We start from the raw sequence: 14,789 nt of genomic DNA, 5'->3' as shown, positions 1-14,789 counted from the left end.
ATAAAAATCAATCTTCTACAGGTTTCCTAAACCAGCGATAACTGTTTCTGTCTTTGGCAACTTCAGCCTTTAGACAAAGCTGTCATTATTATTTCTTGGAGAGCATAAAACAAAAGGCTTATACTATAAAAGTTGGCATCGAGGGAAACGGAAAAGAGAAAAAGTCTCCAATCCAAAGCCACCAAATCAGTTTGTGGCATAAAATGGAGCCAAGGGAGATAGCTTTTCTTCTGCCTTTCTCTATTTCTCTCTAGAGCTTAATTTCTTTCTCTATCACCCCTTGCTTGCACTTTCCATCATATTTTGGATCATTTAAGTTTTTGAAACTAGGCGAACATTATTGTATTGAAAACACTTTCATTTGATCTTCTTCTTGTTCATAGTCTTATGACCATAGAGATATTTTAATAAGAAGATCGGTTTGTTTCTGATATAGTTTCTAGTGTTTCATCAAGTCACGTGCTTCTTATTGTTTTTTTTTTTACAAGCTTACAACTCAGGTACCCATCATATATACCCATATAACAGAATTATTAGGGAATTTGGTGTTTTTGTCCCCAGAGAATGAAGGGCCAAAATAATCAATACCCCTTAAACTCTGTTTCCAAGTTTTTCAATGCTCAATTTCACTTTATTCAGTTTCTTACCTATATCCTAATTTTGGGCTTTGGTATAACCATTGGAGTTATCTTCAGTTTCTACCTTAAAGACTGCAACTTTAGTCTACAATTCACTCAGTTGTCACTGTCTTCCTTTCCGCGAACACCACCCTTGCCACCACCAACTGCAAAACCAGAAATATCTAATCAATCTCAACCTCGAACACAGATTCAAGCTCAAACACAAATTCAAACTGAAACACAAATGGAAACTGAAAATAGTCATGTAGGATTGAAGGAGTTCCTTAAGCCTCCTCCTGTTGTGCATGATATGGATGATGAGGAAATGCTATGGAGAGCTTCAATGACTGCGAAGATCCCTGATTACCCGTTTGATCGTGTTCCAAAGGTTGCCTTCATGTTCTTGACAAGGGGTCCTGTGTTCTTGGCACCTTTGTGGGAGCAATTCTTCAAAGGGCATGAAGGGTTCTACTCAATTTACGTGCACTCCAATCCATCATACAATGGATCACGCCCGGAGAGTCCAGTGTTTAAAGGTCGGAGAATTCCCAGTAAGGTCAGTTGCTTTCTTCTTCAGTTACTTATTACATTTACTGTTAGTTTCTTGCCAATTATTGAAATGACTATTGCTTGTGTAGGATCATTGTCGTAGTCAATGACAACTTGTATCTTTTGTTACTGATCTGATCATATCCTAGTTTTTGTTATTAGTCAACGATCCTACAGCTTGCATAATTGAAAAATGGTTCAAATGAATCATAGGGCACGTTATAGACTTGGAGGAAAAAGTTCAGCTACAATGATAGTTTGCAGTAAAGTAAACCATCCTATTTTTAGTAGTATAAAAGTTTATTTAGACTATAGGTTTTAAAAGGCAAAAAATAAGACATTCTCTCTTCGTGAACTTCTATCAGTACGTTGGCAATTGTGGGATGCAGATGCTCAAGCTCATTTGTGCTCTCGTCTATAGTCATTAGATGTGGTCAATTTTATTTTTAATAAAATAGATAAAGGAAACATAATCCAAGCTTGAGCGTTCTTCAGCATACATATTTTCTTTTGTTGTTTAGGATCACTAGAATGTAGACATCATATTGGACATCCGATAAAAAAAATAAAATGATCATTACAAACAATCCCATACTATTGATTAGCATTGAAAATGATAGTTCATGCACCCCACGTTAACTGGTAACAGCTAGCTGCTACCGGTTTAGGGAAACATTCCTAAATTATCAAATCCCAATTGTTTAAAGGACAATGATATTTACTACCTTTTTGTGTAAATTGTACATCATATCAATTCTTATATGGATTGAATTATTTTTCTTATCAGAAAGTACGCATAATTTGAGCGGGTCCTTTATTACAACCTTAAATGTCCTGTGTAAAAGAAATAAAATAAAATGAGTCTAATGCCTCGAGAAAGTATCTAGTTTTTATTTTATTTCCATTTATGGCTATCTGTTTCTAATTGTGTCACGGAGTTGATTAAGATTCCTAATTCCAATTCCAGTAGTAATTTACTACAACTTAGAAAAAAACATTGATCAATAGTATAGTCTTCATCTGATCATCTGGTATTCACATAATGCAGGAAGTGGAATGGGGTAATGTGAACATGATTGAAGCTGAGCGTCGCTTGCTGGCCAATGCACTTGTTGACATCTCAAACCAACGTTTTGTACTCTTGTCAGAATCCTGCATACCACTCTTCAACTTCTCAACCATCTATACTTACTTGATGAACTCCACCCAAAACTACGTCATGGCTTTTGATGATCCTAGTTCGGTTGGCCGAGGCCGCTACAGCATCCAGATGTTGCCTGAGATCTCCCTTAATCAGTGGAGAAAAGGGTCCCAATGGTTTGAAATGGATAGAGACCTTGCACTAGAAGTGGTGTCTGACAGAAAATACTTCCCAGTTTTTCAAGACTACTGCAAAGGTTCATGTTATGCAGATGAACATTACCTGCCAACGTATGTGAGCATCAAATTTTGGGAGGGGAATTCGAATAGGAGCTTGACTTGGGTTGATTGGTCAAAGGGTGGTCCACACCCAACTAAGTTTTTGAGATCGGAGATTACTGTTAAGTTCTTGGAGAGTTTAAGGGATCAGAAATGTGAGTATAATGGAGACAGCATCAATGTTTGTTTTCTGTTTGCTAGGAAGTTCGCCCCTGGTTCTGTGTCGAAGCTCACCAAGATTGCACCCATGGTTATGCATTTCTAATACTTCCATAGGCACAAAAACACTAGTTACGAGTATAACCAATTATTTCATTCATTCTTTTTTACCTTTTAAGCTTTTTATTTATCCGGTGTAGACTTATTTCATCAATACAGTATGAGCTATTTCATTGGCTTAACGGATCTTCGTGGATGGTTTTACTTCTACTATTGGATTCTTATATATCCCAATACTAGTAGTTCTAGTATTGACAAATTAGACCAGAAAAAGGTAATTAATTGGATGGAAGCACATGAGAAGGAGCAAAATAGTGTATTTTATTTGGACGCCTCCTACTCCAGATTCCTTGACGGTCAAAAAAGACGTCACAAATTCCAATCAAGTTTAAATTAAACTTGGCTAACCAAAGTAGGCAATAGGAATGCTTTTCTCTTTTGAAACCGATTTAATTCAAGGCCACGTCAATCATTATTGAACTGACCCAACAATGTCTTCACCAACCTACACCATTTACCTCAATTAGAGCCCAATTAATTAATTAATAACCCCTACAATCATCATTTCACATAATAGCTTTAATAATTAGCCGAAAACCTTGAACGAAAATTAATCTTGACATATTCAGGAGAACAGGCAAAAGGATTTGCATAGGAGATTAAAAATAATTAGAAAAACAAAAGCCGCCAATAGAACCTAGTCCTAAAATCACTGACTGGTTGTTCCACACGCATCTTCAGACAAGGAAGGAGACTCAGACACCGAATCCAAGGAGTCATGACATGGCGACACCTCGACCCCACGCAACTCCTCAATCATCTTGAGCACGTGGGTCATCCTGGGCCGTTGATCGGGTGCAGGCGCGGTACACGTCATCGCAATCTGAAGCAGCCCCACCATCTCCTCCTCAATATCCTTATACCTCATCAGCTCCAAATCAAACACCTCAGCGGTCCACTCTTCCCTCACCACTGACTGGACCCACCTTGGTAGGTCCACCACCCCGCCGTAAGCACTCCCTCCACTCTCCACCACGGAGGGACACTTCCCTGTGAGCAGCTCCAGCAGGAGCACACCGAAAGAGTACACGTCAGACTTCTGCGTCTGTTTTCGACCCTCCGATGCCTCCGGAGCGCGGTAGCCGTTGGATCTGCCACCCACTGGGCCTGGGCCCGCGAACACGGAGAGCCCAAAATCAGACACGCGTGCATTTCCCTGCTTGTCGAGTAAGACGTTGGTGGATTTGATGTTACCGTGGGTGAGTTTAAGGGACTTGCACGAGTTATGAATGAAAGCCACACCTCGCGCCGCTCCCGCTGCTATCTTCAGCCTCGTGGTCCAGTCTAGTGGGGTTCGTCCGGGTCCTCGGTTCCCTGTGTTACCAATTCAACCATCAGCTTCCCTTTTAATTACACATTTGCCATTACACTTTTTGGACATTCATTCAACTGGCAAAAAGATAAAGCAAAAGGCCAAATGTTGCTCACGAAAAGAGCATACAGCAAAAATAGTTCTCGTATTCTTTTTTTTTTATTATTATTAATGAAAAGCGGTCCAAGACAATTCACAATCAAGTCTGGATGGTACTATACAATGTCCCGATTCCCAGGGGTTATGATTGTGATTTGTGCAGTTACTGTACAATTAACAGTTCCCTTGTCTGCAACAATGCATTAAAAAATTACTCCACTACTATAACGTTGCAAGGAAGGATAAGGAATCGTCATAAAGAACGCCTATCCATAGCACATGGTTCATGATATCAAAACTTGGAAATTTGGAGGAGCCTCGTTTAATGGACCCCTCAAAATAAAACAAGCTACATTTATGCAGCACCGGTAACCTACATGCGTGACTCAGTTGGGTATGGCCCTTTTGGTGCAAAGAAAGAAAATATTATTTCAAAGCACATAACCTACTATCCTCAACTGAGGGCAACTAAAGAACAAAGAAATAAATGTAAAACTTTTTTTTTATTTAATTCATGTGGCCTAGACAAAACAAACAAACAAACAAACAAACAGAAAAGCCATGAAGGTGCAAATGAAATGAAATGAAATAATAGGTACCGTGAAGGAGCCAGAACAAGGTGGCATTAGGCATGTAATCATAGACCAACAACTTCTCCTCGCGCGCGAAATAGTAAGCCCTCAAACTAACAACATTGGGATGTCTCAACCTTCCCAACAATTCCATGTGTTGCTCAAATTCCCTCTTCCCTGTAATCTGCGCGTCCTTGAGTCTCTTCACCGCAACCACATTTCCATCATCGAGCACCGCTTTGTACGCAGTCCCAAACCCACCCTTTCCAAGCATTTCCGCGGATGCTCGAAGCAAGTCCTCAAGCTCGAACCTTTTCTCACCTTCGAAGAACACCATTCGACCCCTCTCAAACCCTCCCTGAGCAGGGTAAGGACTCGACGAATACACGATCTTTTCACTCTCAAATAACTTCGACCCTTTTCCCTCTTTCAACTTATAGTTCCTCCAGAAGTAGCAATACAGAAGCAATGACACTATTGCAAGAACCAAAACATCACACACTATAATAGCTATAAGCGCCACTGGACTTATCTTCGAACCACCCTTTCCGTGGCTTTTATTACTTTTTGTTGATGCTGATGCTGGTGTTTTCGGCATTGAACTTGGTGAAGATGATACAGTGGTTGTTGGGTTGTTGTTGGGTGGTACCAGTGGTGAAGCGATGGCACCTTCGGATCCGGGTTTTGTTGGGTCGGGTGCACAGTTTTTAATTGGGGCTCCGCAGAGAAACGGGTTTTGCCCGAACGAGGATTCTGGGAAATTTGATAAGGACTTGGGTATCTCGCCGGAGAGACGGTTGCCGGAGACGTTGAACTCTTGGAGGCCGGGGAGGTTCACATCGGGAATGTGGCCGGAGAACTTGTTACCGTCGAGACGGAGAGTGAGGAGGTGGGTCAAGTGGCTGACCGTCGCCGGAATCTCGCCGGAGAAGTTGTTGTTGGACAGATCGAGACGGTAGAGGCGGAAGAGCGACTTGACGGTCGCCGGAAACTCGCCGGAGAAGGCATTGCGAGATAGGAAGAGAAGTTTTAGAGCGGTGAGGTTGGAGAGGTTTGGAACGGGACCGGAGAAACGGTTTCCTTTGAGACTCAGAACTCGGAGCTGAGTCAGAGAGGTTAAGGGGTGAATGGAACCTTCTAGGTCGAGGTTTTCGAGAACGAGTCGCGAGACTCGGTCGCGAATGCACGACACGCCCTTCCAGGAACACGGGTTAGTGCTGTTAATGTTCCATGTTGTGAGCTTTTGGGATGTGTCTGAAGCGGTTTTGAAGGACAAAAGAGCGTCGAAATCAGGGTTACTAAAACCATGAACCATGAGAAGAAGAAGAAGAAGAATAAGAAAATGGAAAACAGCAACGAGGTGAGAGAGTGTTGCTGCCATTGTTGTTCTCACAGAGAGAAAGAGGAGTGAGGGGTGAAGACTGAAGAGGGTGGTGTTTTGTGTTTGAGTAAAGTAGAGTGATAAATTTGGAATTAATGAGAAAACGAAAGGGCTTAACGGTAATGGAATGGGGGTAATAATTTGGTTGGAGTTATTGTTATAAACAGAGGGGTTAACTGAAAATGAGCATGTTGCGTTAATGCGATGCTTGCTATTGGTTCTTTGGCTATACTGACACGCTGCTCTACCTCAAAAGACTATAATATGCAACTTTTTGCAGCTGCATTCAATCAAAAAGACGATTCTATCCTTGCTGTTCTTTAAAATGTTATGCTTGCCATGACTCTCATTTTTATGATCAAATCAATGGGTTGTATAATACACTACTACTTTACTACTATTATTTTCTGACCCGTTTCATTTGAGACTTTATAATTTTAATTTATCAATTTATTATTCTTTCCGTCTCAAAAATATACGAAGAAAAAAATATGTCACCTTAATTATAAAATTAGTTAATTATATTTAATTATATTAATTTTAATTAAAAAATTATTTATTTATTTTTATTAAAATTTAATATCAAAAATAAAAAAAATCACTACTCAATTAAATAAATAATATTTTAAAAATAATAATATTAAATAAGATAAAATTAGTTAAAATTTGAGAAGAAAAAAAAATATATATATATAATATTTGAAACCAAAATGAATACTTAACTTTAACTATAATTAAACAACTAGTAATAATTTGAGAAGCACAGACGATACATTCTTTTTAAGACTTTTTATTATTTATTAATTAAAATGACTTAACAATCTTTTAATTTATGTAAAATAAGTTAGCTATTTTTAATCTATAAAAACATATCATTCATCTTCATAGTCTAAAAAGTTATCATCATTATTTTAAAGAGAAACATAATTATGTAGTATAAAATAATAGTATTTTAAAATTATTATTAAAATATAATTAATATTTATTTTGAGATGGAAGAAGTAGGTCATTAAGAAAGAGAAATTACGAGAACAAGTAGCATTATTGTTATAAGTACTGCGCCTGTCTAGTTTCTGACTTCTATTATACTAATATAGATCGGTGATCGCCTTCATTTTGTTTTTGGACTTACTCGCACATGTTGTTCCATTTTCACGATGCATTAAATACTTCTGTTTTCTCCAATCCTTGAGCGGTTTCTTCCTCTCGGTCCTTTTCTCAATCAATCTTCTTGAATTTTTTTTGCCTCTCTGTGGAGCAACTTGAGTTGAAACGAAATTTAAGAAATTTTTATATAGCTTTGCATCGAGAAATGAACAGTAGAGGGCGAAAAGCGGAGTTGAAAAAGATAGATCTTGGACCAGAGGAGACAGTTGTTTATATTTTTTTTTCTGAAGTAATGTGAATTAATTTTTTATTACTAAATAATTGTCTTAAGAATTTTTCAGAACTGAGAGAAGCTCCGTCTTTCTGTAATCCGTCCTAAAACGAACTTCTGACACGCACGCATGAACTACCTTCACTTTTATTTTCTTTTAATTCCTCTCCTGTCGACTGTCAAACACACCGTAAACAAGTGTAACCAGAACAATCATCTCAGAAAAAATTTAGGATATATAATCCATTAGGGTTGGACTAGCAGTGGAGATTTGGCTGGAATATACAAAGTGGTGTATTTTAAGGATATAAGACCATGAGAGTTCTCAAATTCAAATTTATTATGGACTGACTAATTTCAAGCCCGCTGATACTAGAATTTCTCGGCGCTCTTTTTTATTTCCATGGATTGGTGTAATTTACCTCTGGATTATTCCACAGTTTCTTATGTTTCAGAAATGAATTTTTGATGGAATTCATGTTTAATATACCGAGTTCTCTGTAAAGTATTCCGTTGGTTCCGTGCTTGCATTTGTGTTTAAATATTGGTAGTTATAAATAGTGTCAAGTCGTTAGAATTAAGTAAATAATGCATACATTTCGTTAGATGCAAACGAAGAGAGTGCATCACTGTTGGGGATTACAAAAGTTCAGAATAATGTCCAGTTTCCCTTTGGGGATTCTCTTCTGGATTCTCTTAGAGAGTGCATCACCTGTATATGGGTACATAGATGCTTAATACTCTCGTGAACAATACAATTTTCAAGCAATAAAAATTATTACACACGCTATATTAGAAAACGACACTTAACTTCGATATTTATATACTCTTCAATCTTCATAGGCCATTATATAAATTAAGCAATAAACTTAGTATAATTATTTCTAAAATCTCAATTATATTCATAACTTACATAAATTACCTTTCTAGAATCTCAGACAGTAGCAATCACTTTTGACTTCAAGGTAAACTACAAAGACTTTGAACGGACGTCTTGGAAGAAGGCAAATTAAGAGGTGGCTGATGCTTTTTAGAATTTTAAGCCAAAGATCACTCAAAGTCACTGCATCATATATTTTTTAGTATTCTCACAAGTCGCAAACTACAGTTTCTCACATGATAAATGGACCAGTGAGGTTGAAGGAAAATACAAAAGTGGTTTAGGAGGAATTTGCAAAAACTCAACTTTGCTTTCTAGCATTTTCACCACTTTAGTTATGGTAGGTCGAGTTGAAGGATGGGTTTGTATGCACCATAAGCCTACTATTGTCATCTTTTTCACCAATTTGTCATCACTTTCATTTCTTATGTGCAAGTTTTGCTAGACCAAAGTCTGCAGTCTTGGGGTTGAAATTCTCATCCAAGAGAATGTTATGGCTTGTGAGGCTTTATCAAAGTGTAAAATTCTAGTATTGCAACCTTTATGCAGGTATTCTAGTCCTCGAGCAACACCAATTGCAATATGGTACAATGTTTGAAAGTCCAATTGACGATCTGTCGTTAGGGCATTTTCTTCAAAGATAAACTTCTCAAGTGATTCATTAGACAAAACCAAAGCTCCTCCTTTAGAACCATGGTAACAGAACCCCAGAAGAGTTACAATGTTGATATGAGAAGTTTTGCTGATACTTGCAACTTCATTGATGAATTCCTCACCATTTTCTTTCAATTCATTTAGGATCTTCACTCCATTAAAATCCATCAAGTTGTAGCAGCCAAGCGGGATGGGCATTAGGGAATGGATGACAAACGGGGGAATTCTCCGGCCTCTCCCTGTTCAATACACATAAATCATCAACTAGCATCCCTGGTTGGCATTTTAATGGAGTGTGCGGAGTGACATTTGTTCATCATCTATGCATATACAGCTATACAAATTATTGGCGAACAATACACTTAATTATCAAACAGTAACCATTTCAACTAATTGAAAGTCTGCGAACATTATAAATTATAATATAGGAGACAAGACAACAATACGCACGAACATGTGTAATGTGTTGGTTTATAAGTGATGAAAATTTATGCTGCGAGAAAATAATTAGTACTCTGAAGCATAAGTAGTGTGAGATGTGCAGGTGCTGTGATCTGAGGATCTTGGGGGAGATCTTGGAGGTGAAGAGAGAGATAAGGTTTTGATGGTATTTGCAAGGACTCTAAGCTTCCTTCCATCATATCTACCACTTTACTCATTACTGGCCTATTTGACGGGTCTGTCTGAAAGCACCATAAGCTCACTACGATCCACTTTCGTACCATTTCTTTATCAGTTTCATTTTTTATGCTTCGCAATCAAGGCTCCTGATTCAGTTCAAGACGCTTGTAAATCCAGTGTGGAAAATATATTTCACTTGCAACGTACAACATTGTTATTCATCCTTCCCCCAACCATTTCCAAAACCATCATTCCATAAGTTGTACACATCAGATTTATGTGAGACTCCTCCAAACTTTCTAGAGAATACCTCAGGATCAATATAATGTATCCAGCAGTTCCCCTTGTTTCCATTAAGGACACAATTCACTTAACCGTGACTAAAGAGAGAAAACCCGTTCAAAATGGGTGTATCTTATTTTCAATTTCCATCAACCAATTGCGATATTCAATGGCTTCAAATTTCTTGGCACATTTTCTATGTAAGTATCCCCTCCCCTCAAATAAGTTTTATAGTTAGACAGTGATGAACAAAGACTTGGTAGGTAGGATAGAAAAACTACAGAGAGATTAACTTATAACTAGTATTTCTAAAGAATTAAAATTAAAAAAATATATTAAGGGAGTATATTATTAGAAATTTAATAAAAACTTTTACTATTCACTCCTTAACCTTTCCTACTCCTGAATACTATTTAGCAAGATCCTATGATAAAAAACATGAAAACAAAAATTTTCCTGTTTTTAGTTGTTTAAGTTTTGTCTAGCTTAAAGTTTTTTCGTGCTTCCTTCGTTGGTTTTTCACTAGTGTAGTTTCTTGTCAATAAAATTTCACTTTGTATTACTCAAAGCTTCACTAGTACATTCCTACAATAGACATTTTGTGACACTTTCTTATGACTTTCCCAGTATATATTATTTTCATTAGAAAAATATATAGAACGACAAATGAAAGGGGAGTGGTTTATGAAGCAAGGCGACTACACACCTATCAGAAACATGTTATTAAGTCAATAAATAGGTAGACCATGAAGTGTTCTGAAGTGCCAACCTTACACGTTACAATGCACTTACACCTCGATTTATGAGGTTAAACTAAAAGCATAATATACCAGTAATAAATGCAATATACAGCAAAATAGACTACACACTAGTATTCTCATGAATTAATTTTCTTACTTGAAAAATGGGCTGGAGAGGTTGGAGGAGAAGATAAACGAGGTTTCGGTGGAATTTGCAATAACTCAACTTTACTTTCTAGCATTTCCACCACTCTACTTATGGCTGGTCGAGTTGAAGGGTAAGTTTGTATACACCATAAGCCCACTATTGTCATCTTTCTCACCAGTTTGTCATCACTTTCATTTCTTATATTTTGTAAACCAAGTTCCTGATTTGATTCAAGATGACTGTAAATCAAATGAGGAAAATATATTTCACTCGAGCGGTTTACTTCAGCCTTAGAATTATGTCTCATTCCAACCATTTCTAGGACCATCATCCCATAACTGTAGACATCTGACTTATGTGATACTGCACCTAAATTCCGGGAAAAAACTTCTGGTGCAATATAACATGCGGTTCCTCTTGCACCCAATATTGATACGGCACTTTCTTTTCTTGGACATAGTTTTGCAAGTCCAAAATCAGAAATTTTTGTGCTGAAATTCTCATTTAGTAAAATGTTGTGAGGCTTTATGTCAAAATGCAAAATTCTAGTGTTGCAACCTCTGTGTAAGTACTCTAATCCAAGAGCAATGCCAATTACAATATCATACAATATTTTGCAATCCAATTGGCGAGCATCCTCTGGTGGATTTTTCTCTTCATATATAAACTTGTCAAGAGATCCGTTAGGCACAAACTCGTATATTAGAGCCCATTTTGAACTGTCCAGACAGAATTCTAATAGTCTAACAACGTTAACATGTGAAGTCTTGCTAATAATTGCAACTTATTTATGAATTCTTCTCCGTTGCCCTTTGATTTATTTAAAAATCTTCACCGCAACAACACGACCATCATGTATACACTGCCGAATCCCCCTTGGCCTAATTTGTTTCTAAAAGAGTTGGTCATTTTCTTAACCTCTGAATAATTGTACCTAGTTGTAGGAAGGGGTCCATGTTCCTGCAATAATCCGATGGGTTGGATTCTCCCTCCAAAAGATCCTTGTCCTGAAGCAGCAAGCCAAGACCCCCACGACCGAAGCTGGAGAATTTATTTAATAATAAAGGAAAGTGTTTAGCGAAAATGAGAATGTAATGACCTGTATACATGAACAAAAGTCACAAAACATGTTTGTAGGCCGTGCTCGATTGATTAACTGGACTAATTTTTGCCTTTTATATACAAAACCAACGTAACATACGAATCTGTGTACGTAGTTCCTAGACTCGTGCGTGAATGGTAGACTCCTATATTATAAAAAGAGACATTTGAGAAAACTTGATTATTGAAAATTGAAAATCACAATAAAGTGGAGATTAGAACTTAGAAGCGCAAGCAAATGATTTTTTTTTATCGTTTTAATCTTTTTAAAATATGTTTATTTTATTTTTTATTCTTAAAGAATTTTAGATAATACTTTTTTTAGTATTCAAAGTATTATGTAAAACTTTTTCATGAAAAAAATAAAATAAAAGCATTTTATAAAAATTAAAACTATTTTTTTAAGAGGCAAAAATGAAAAATATATTTAAACCCAAATTATTTACAGAATGAATTTGGCTAAATGACAAAACTAATTTTAAAAAAATATCAAACTGGTATAAAAATATGTTTACCTGCTTATATGGATTGTTTTTGTGATGTAAGTACTAAACAGGAGGAGACGCCATCTCAATCGACGGCTCCTATTTATTTATTTTTTTGTCTTTGTATCACTCTGATTAACATCATCAGCTACTACTGCGTTGTGTCACCCATAGGCCACAGCATATGCTTTTGCATGTTGGAAGCACCACTTCATAGAATCATAGTGTGAAACTTGTTGGGAGGAATAATTTTATGTCGTATTTAGTTTCAAACAATATAATTAATTATTTGTCATATGATAGATTTTACTGTGTGAAAATAAAATATTTTTTATTTTAATATGTTAGATCGACTTATTAAAATTAATCAATGACGGTTTTTTTTTTTGCTTTTTTTTCAATTCTACTTTTTTCCATTTTATTCTCTTCTTCTCTGTTTCATTTTCTATCCTTTCTTATTTCCCTCCACTTCTCCGCCGTCCTTCACCTTCTTCCCCTCTGTTGTCACATTAGGTGTTCTCTCTTCCCTCCTAGATAATATAAGTAATAAGAAAAAAAAAATAGGTATTTTTTTTTTTAGAGGAAAATGTTATGGGTGTTAATGGTGTCTAAATATGATTGTTTTATTCAAAACCATAGTTTAATTAAATAACATGTGAAGCCGTACCTTGGTCACAATAAAACCTTTGGCCTCCATGGGCATAGAGACAAATTGAGATGTTCAACAACTACTATAATTTATTCCACCCTTATTTATTAGACCAAGTCTTCCATACTCATTATTCAAGTCAACATGCGTATTAAACAGCTCGTTACGGCCTCATCATCGCGAATGTTTAAAATAATTAAGAGACTCACCCCTTATACTGTAACGTTTATCAGCTCATAAACGTACTACTGGCTGATTAAGGAAGTATTTAAACAATTTTAAGTGAATTATGTGATGATCAAATTTTAAGCAATTTTAATTAAATTACAGCTGACAGAAGAAGCAAAAGCAAATATATAGTCTTTTTACTCTATAGAGGAGTTATTCAAGTCTTGAGAACTGTTGACTGTTAGTATCGGTAAGAAGAAGATCAGCAAGAACACAGGATAGCAATCTTTTCTATCCTGCAACTGTGAGTATCGTCTGAGACACTTGTGATCAATATTAACCTAAGAAAATTACCTCACGGTAAGCTCATCAAATGACTTAAAAGTGAAATCCAAAATTCAAGGTAATTAATCAATGATTTGAATACTACATCAATGATAGTGGGACCAATTTCATGCTCAATTACGTCAGTTGAAAGAAGCATAGGATTTGATTCATTGTAATGTGATCTTATACCGATCCAAGACGGCACTACTCCATCTGAACTTTCTTTCAGAGTTTGAAGTGCAGAGTACGTAAACAGATTGACAAACTACACTGGATGTGAGCCACAGTATTATTCTAATTAAATTCTTGGAAATGGGACACGGTTCTGGAAAGGTCAGGTCGTGGTTTATGAAAAGGTTAGGTCCTCGTTTTTAGCTGTTAGCGTCTGACACATCACTTCATTTAATGGTGATTAAATTTCTTGATCAAAAGGAAGGCGTTCAAAATGGGTGTAATCTTCATCAACCAATTGCGATATTCAGTGACCTTAAATTTCTTGACACATTTTCTATGTAATCTACTTTTGGTAGGGAGGAAAGAAACGGCCAAAAGGAAAGAAAATATATATATTTAAATTGAAAAAAAAGTTTAAATTTTTATCTCATGAAATTAATCATTTATTTTATTTTTCTTTTACTTTTTATTCTATCAAACAAAGAAATCACATGATTTATGGTTTTTTTTTCTTTCCTTTCACTTTCATTTCTTTCAAAGGGTTATAAATATCTTATCTCTTCCCTCAAATACGTTTCGTTTTATAATATTCAATGACATGTCTAATTAGACACTAATTAACAAAGACTAGCTAAGTAGGATACCAAAAATACAGAGAGATTAACTAATGTTTCTAAAGAATTATTTTTTTTTAAATGTATCAGCGAATATTATTTTAATCTTTAATAAAAACCTTTAATGTTCACTTCTTAACGGTCCTCAGCACTAGTTAGCTAGATCCTATGACAAAAAGAATGCAAACGAAAAATCCTCCTGTTTTTAGCGGTTTAAGTTTTTTCTAGCTTACAGTTTTTTCATGTTTCTTTCGTTGGTTTTTCACTAGTCTAGTTTCTTGTCAATGGAATTTCACTTTGTATTATTCAAAGCTTCACTAGTACATTCCTAAATAGA

The 14,789-nt window shown here is 36.2% G+C and overlaps 2 protein-coding genes and 1 pseudogene across 2 annotated transcripts; 1 reads left to right on the top strand and 2 right to left on the bottom strand.

The window, feature by feature from the left end:
• LOC100810724 (core-2/I-branching enzyme domain-containing protein) lies at window positions 1-3,099 on the top strand. The gene is made up of 2 exons (NM_001317689.2): window positions 1-1,176; window positions 2,218-3,099. Exons 1-2 carry the CDS (start codon window positions 565-567, stop codon window positions 2,851-2,853), a joined length of 1,248 nt encoding a protein of 415 aa, NP_001304618.2. The 5' UTR covers window positions 1-564; the 3' UTR covers window positions 2,854-3,099.
• A 221-nt stretch (window positions 3,100-3,320) lies between these two features.
• LOC100779158 (probable leucine-rich repeat receptor-like protein kinase At1g68400) lies at window positions 3,321-6,545 on the bottom strand. Its single transcript, XM_003535672.5, has 2 exons — window positions 4,878-6,545; window positions 3,321-4,181 (listed from the first exon to the last, which is right to left on the bottom strand). The coding sequence occupies exons 1-2, from the start codon at window positions 6,229-6,231 to the stop codon at window positions 3,517-3,519; spliced, it is 2,019 nt and encodes a 672-aa protein (XP_003535720.1). The 5' UTR covers window positions 6,232-6,545; the 3' UTR covers window positions 3,321-3,516.
• Window positions 6,546-10,881: 4,336 nt separating this feature from the next.
• Window positions 10,882-13,217, bottom strand: LOC102660912 (LEAF RUST 10 DISEASE-RESISTANCE LOCUS RECEPTOR-LIKE PROTEIN KINASE-like 2.5; annotated as a pseudogene).
• Window positions 13,218-14,789: the final 1,572 nt, after the last annotated feature.

This window comes from Glycine max, chromosome 10, assembly GCF_000004515.6.
Source record: "Glycine max cultivar Williams 82 chromosome 10, Glycine_max_v4.0, whole genome shotgun sequence".
Taxonomy (NCBI): domain Eukaryota; kingdom Viridiplantae; phylum Streptophyta; class Magnoliopsida; order Fabales; family Fabaceae; genus Glycine; species Glycine max.
The sequence above is the reverse complement of the archived record's forward strand: the minus strand, read 5'-3'. Positions and strand labels throughout refer to the sequence as shown.

What these genes read in the sequence shown, in the direction of transcription:
- LOC100810724 (NM_001317689.2), top strand. Translation starts at nt 565, where the DNA reads ATGAAGGGCCAAAATAATCAATACCCCTTAAACTCTGTTTCCAAGTTT. An exon ending in GTCGGAGAATTCCCAGTAAG is followed by an intron (nt 1,177 to 2,217) that starts GTCAGTTGCTTT and finishes CACATAATGCAG; the next exon opens with GAAGTGGAATGGGGTAATGT.
- LOC100779158 (XM_003535672.5), bottom strand. Translation starts at nt 6,231, where the DNA reads ATGGCAGCAACACTCTCTCACCTCGTTGCTGTTTTCCATTTTCTTATT. An exon ending in CTTGTTCTGGCTCCTTCACG is followed by an intron (nt 4,182 to 4,877) that starts GTACCTATTATT and finishes TTGGTAACACAG; the next exon opens with GGAACCGAGGACCCGGACGA.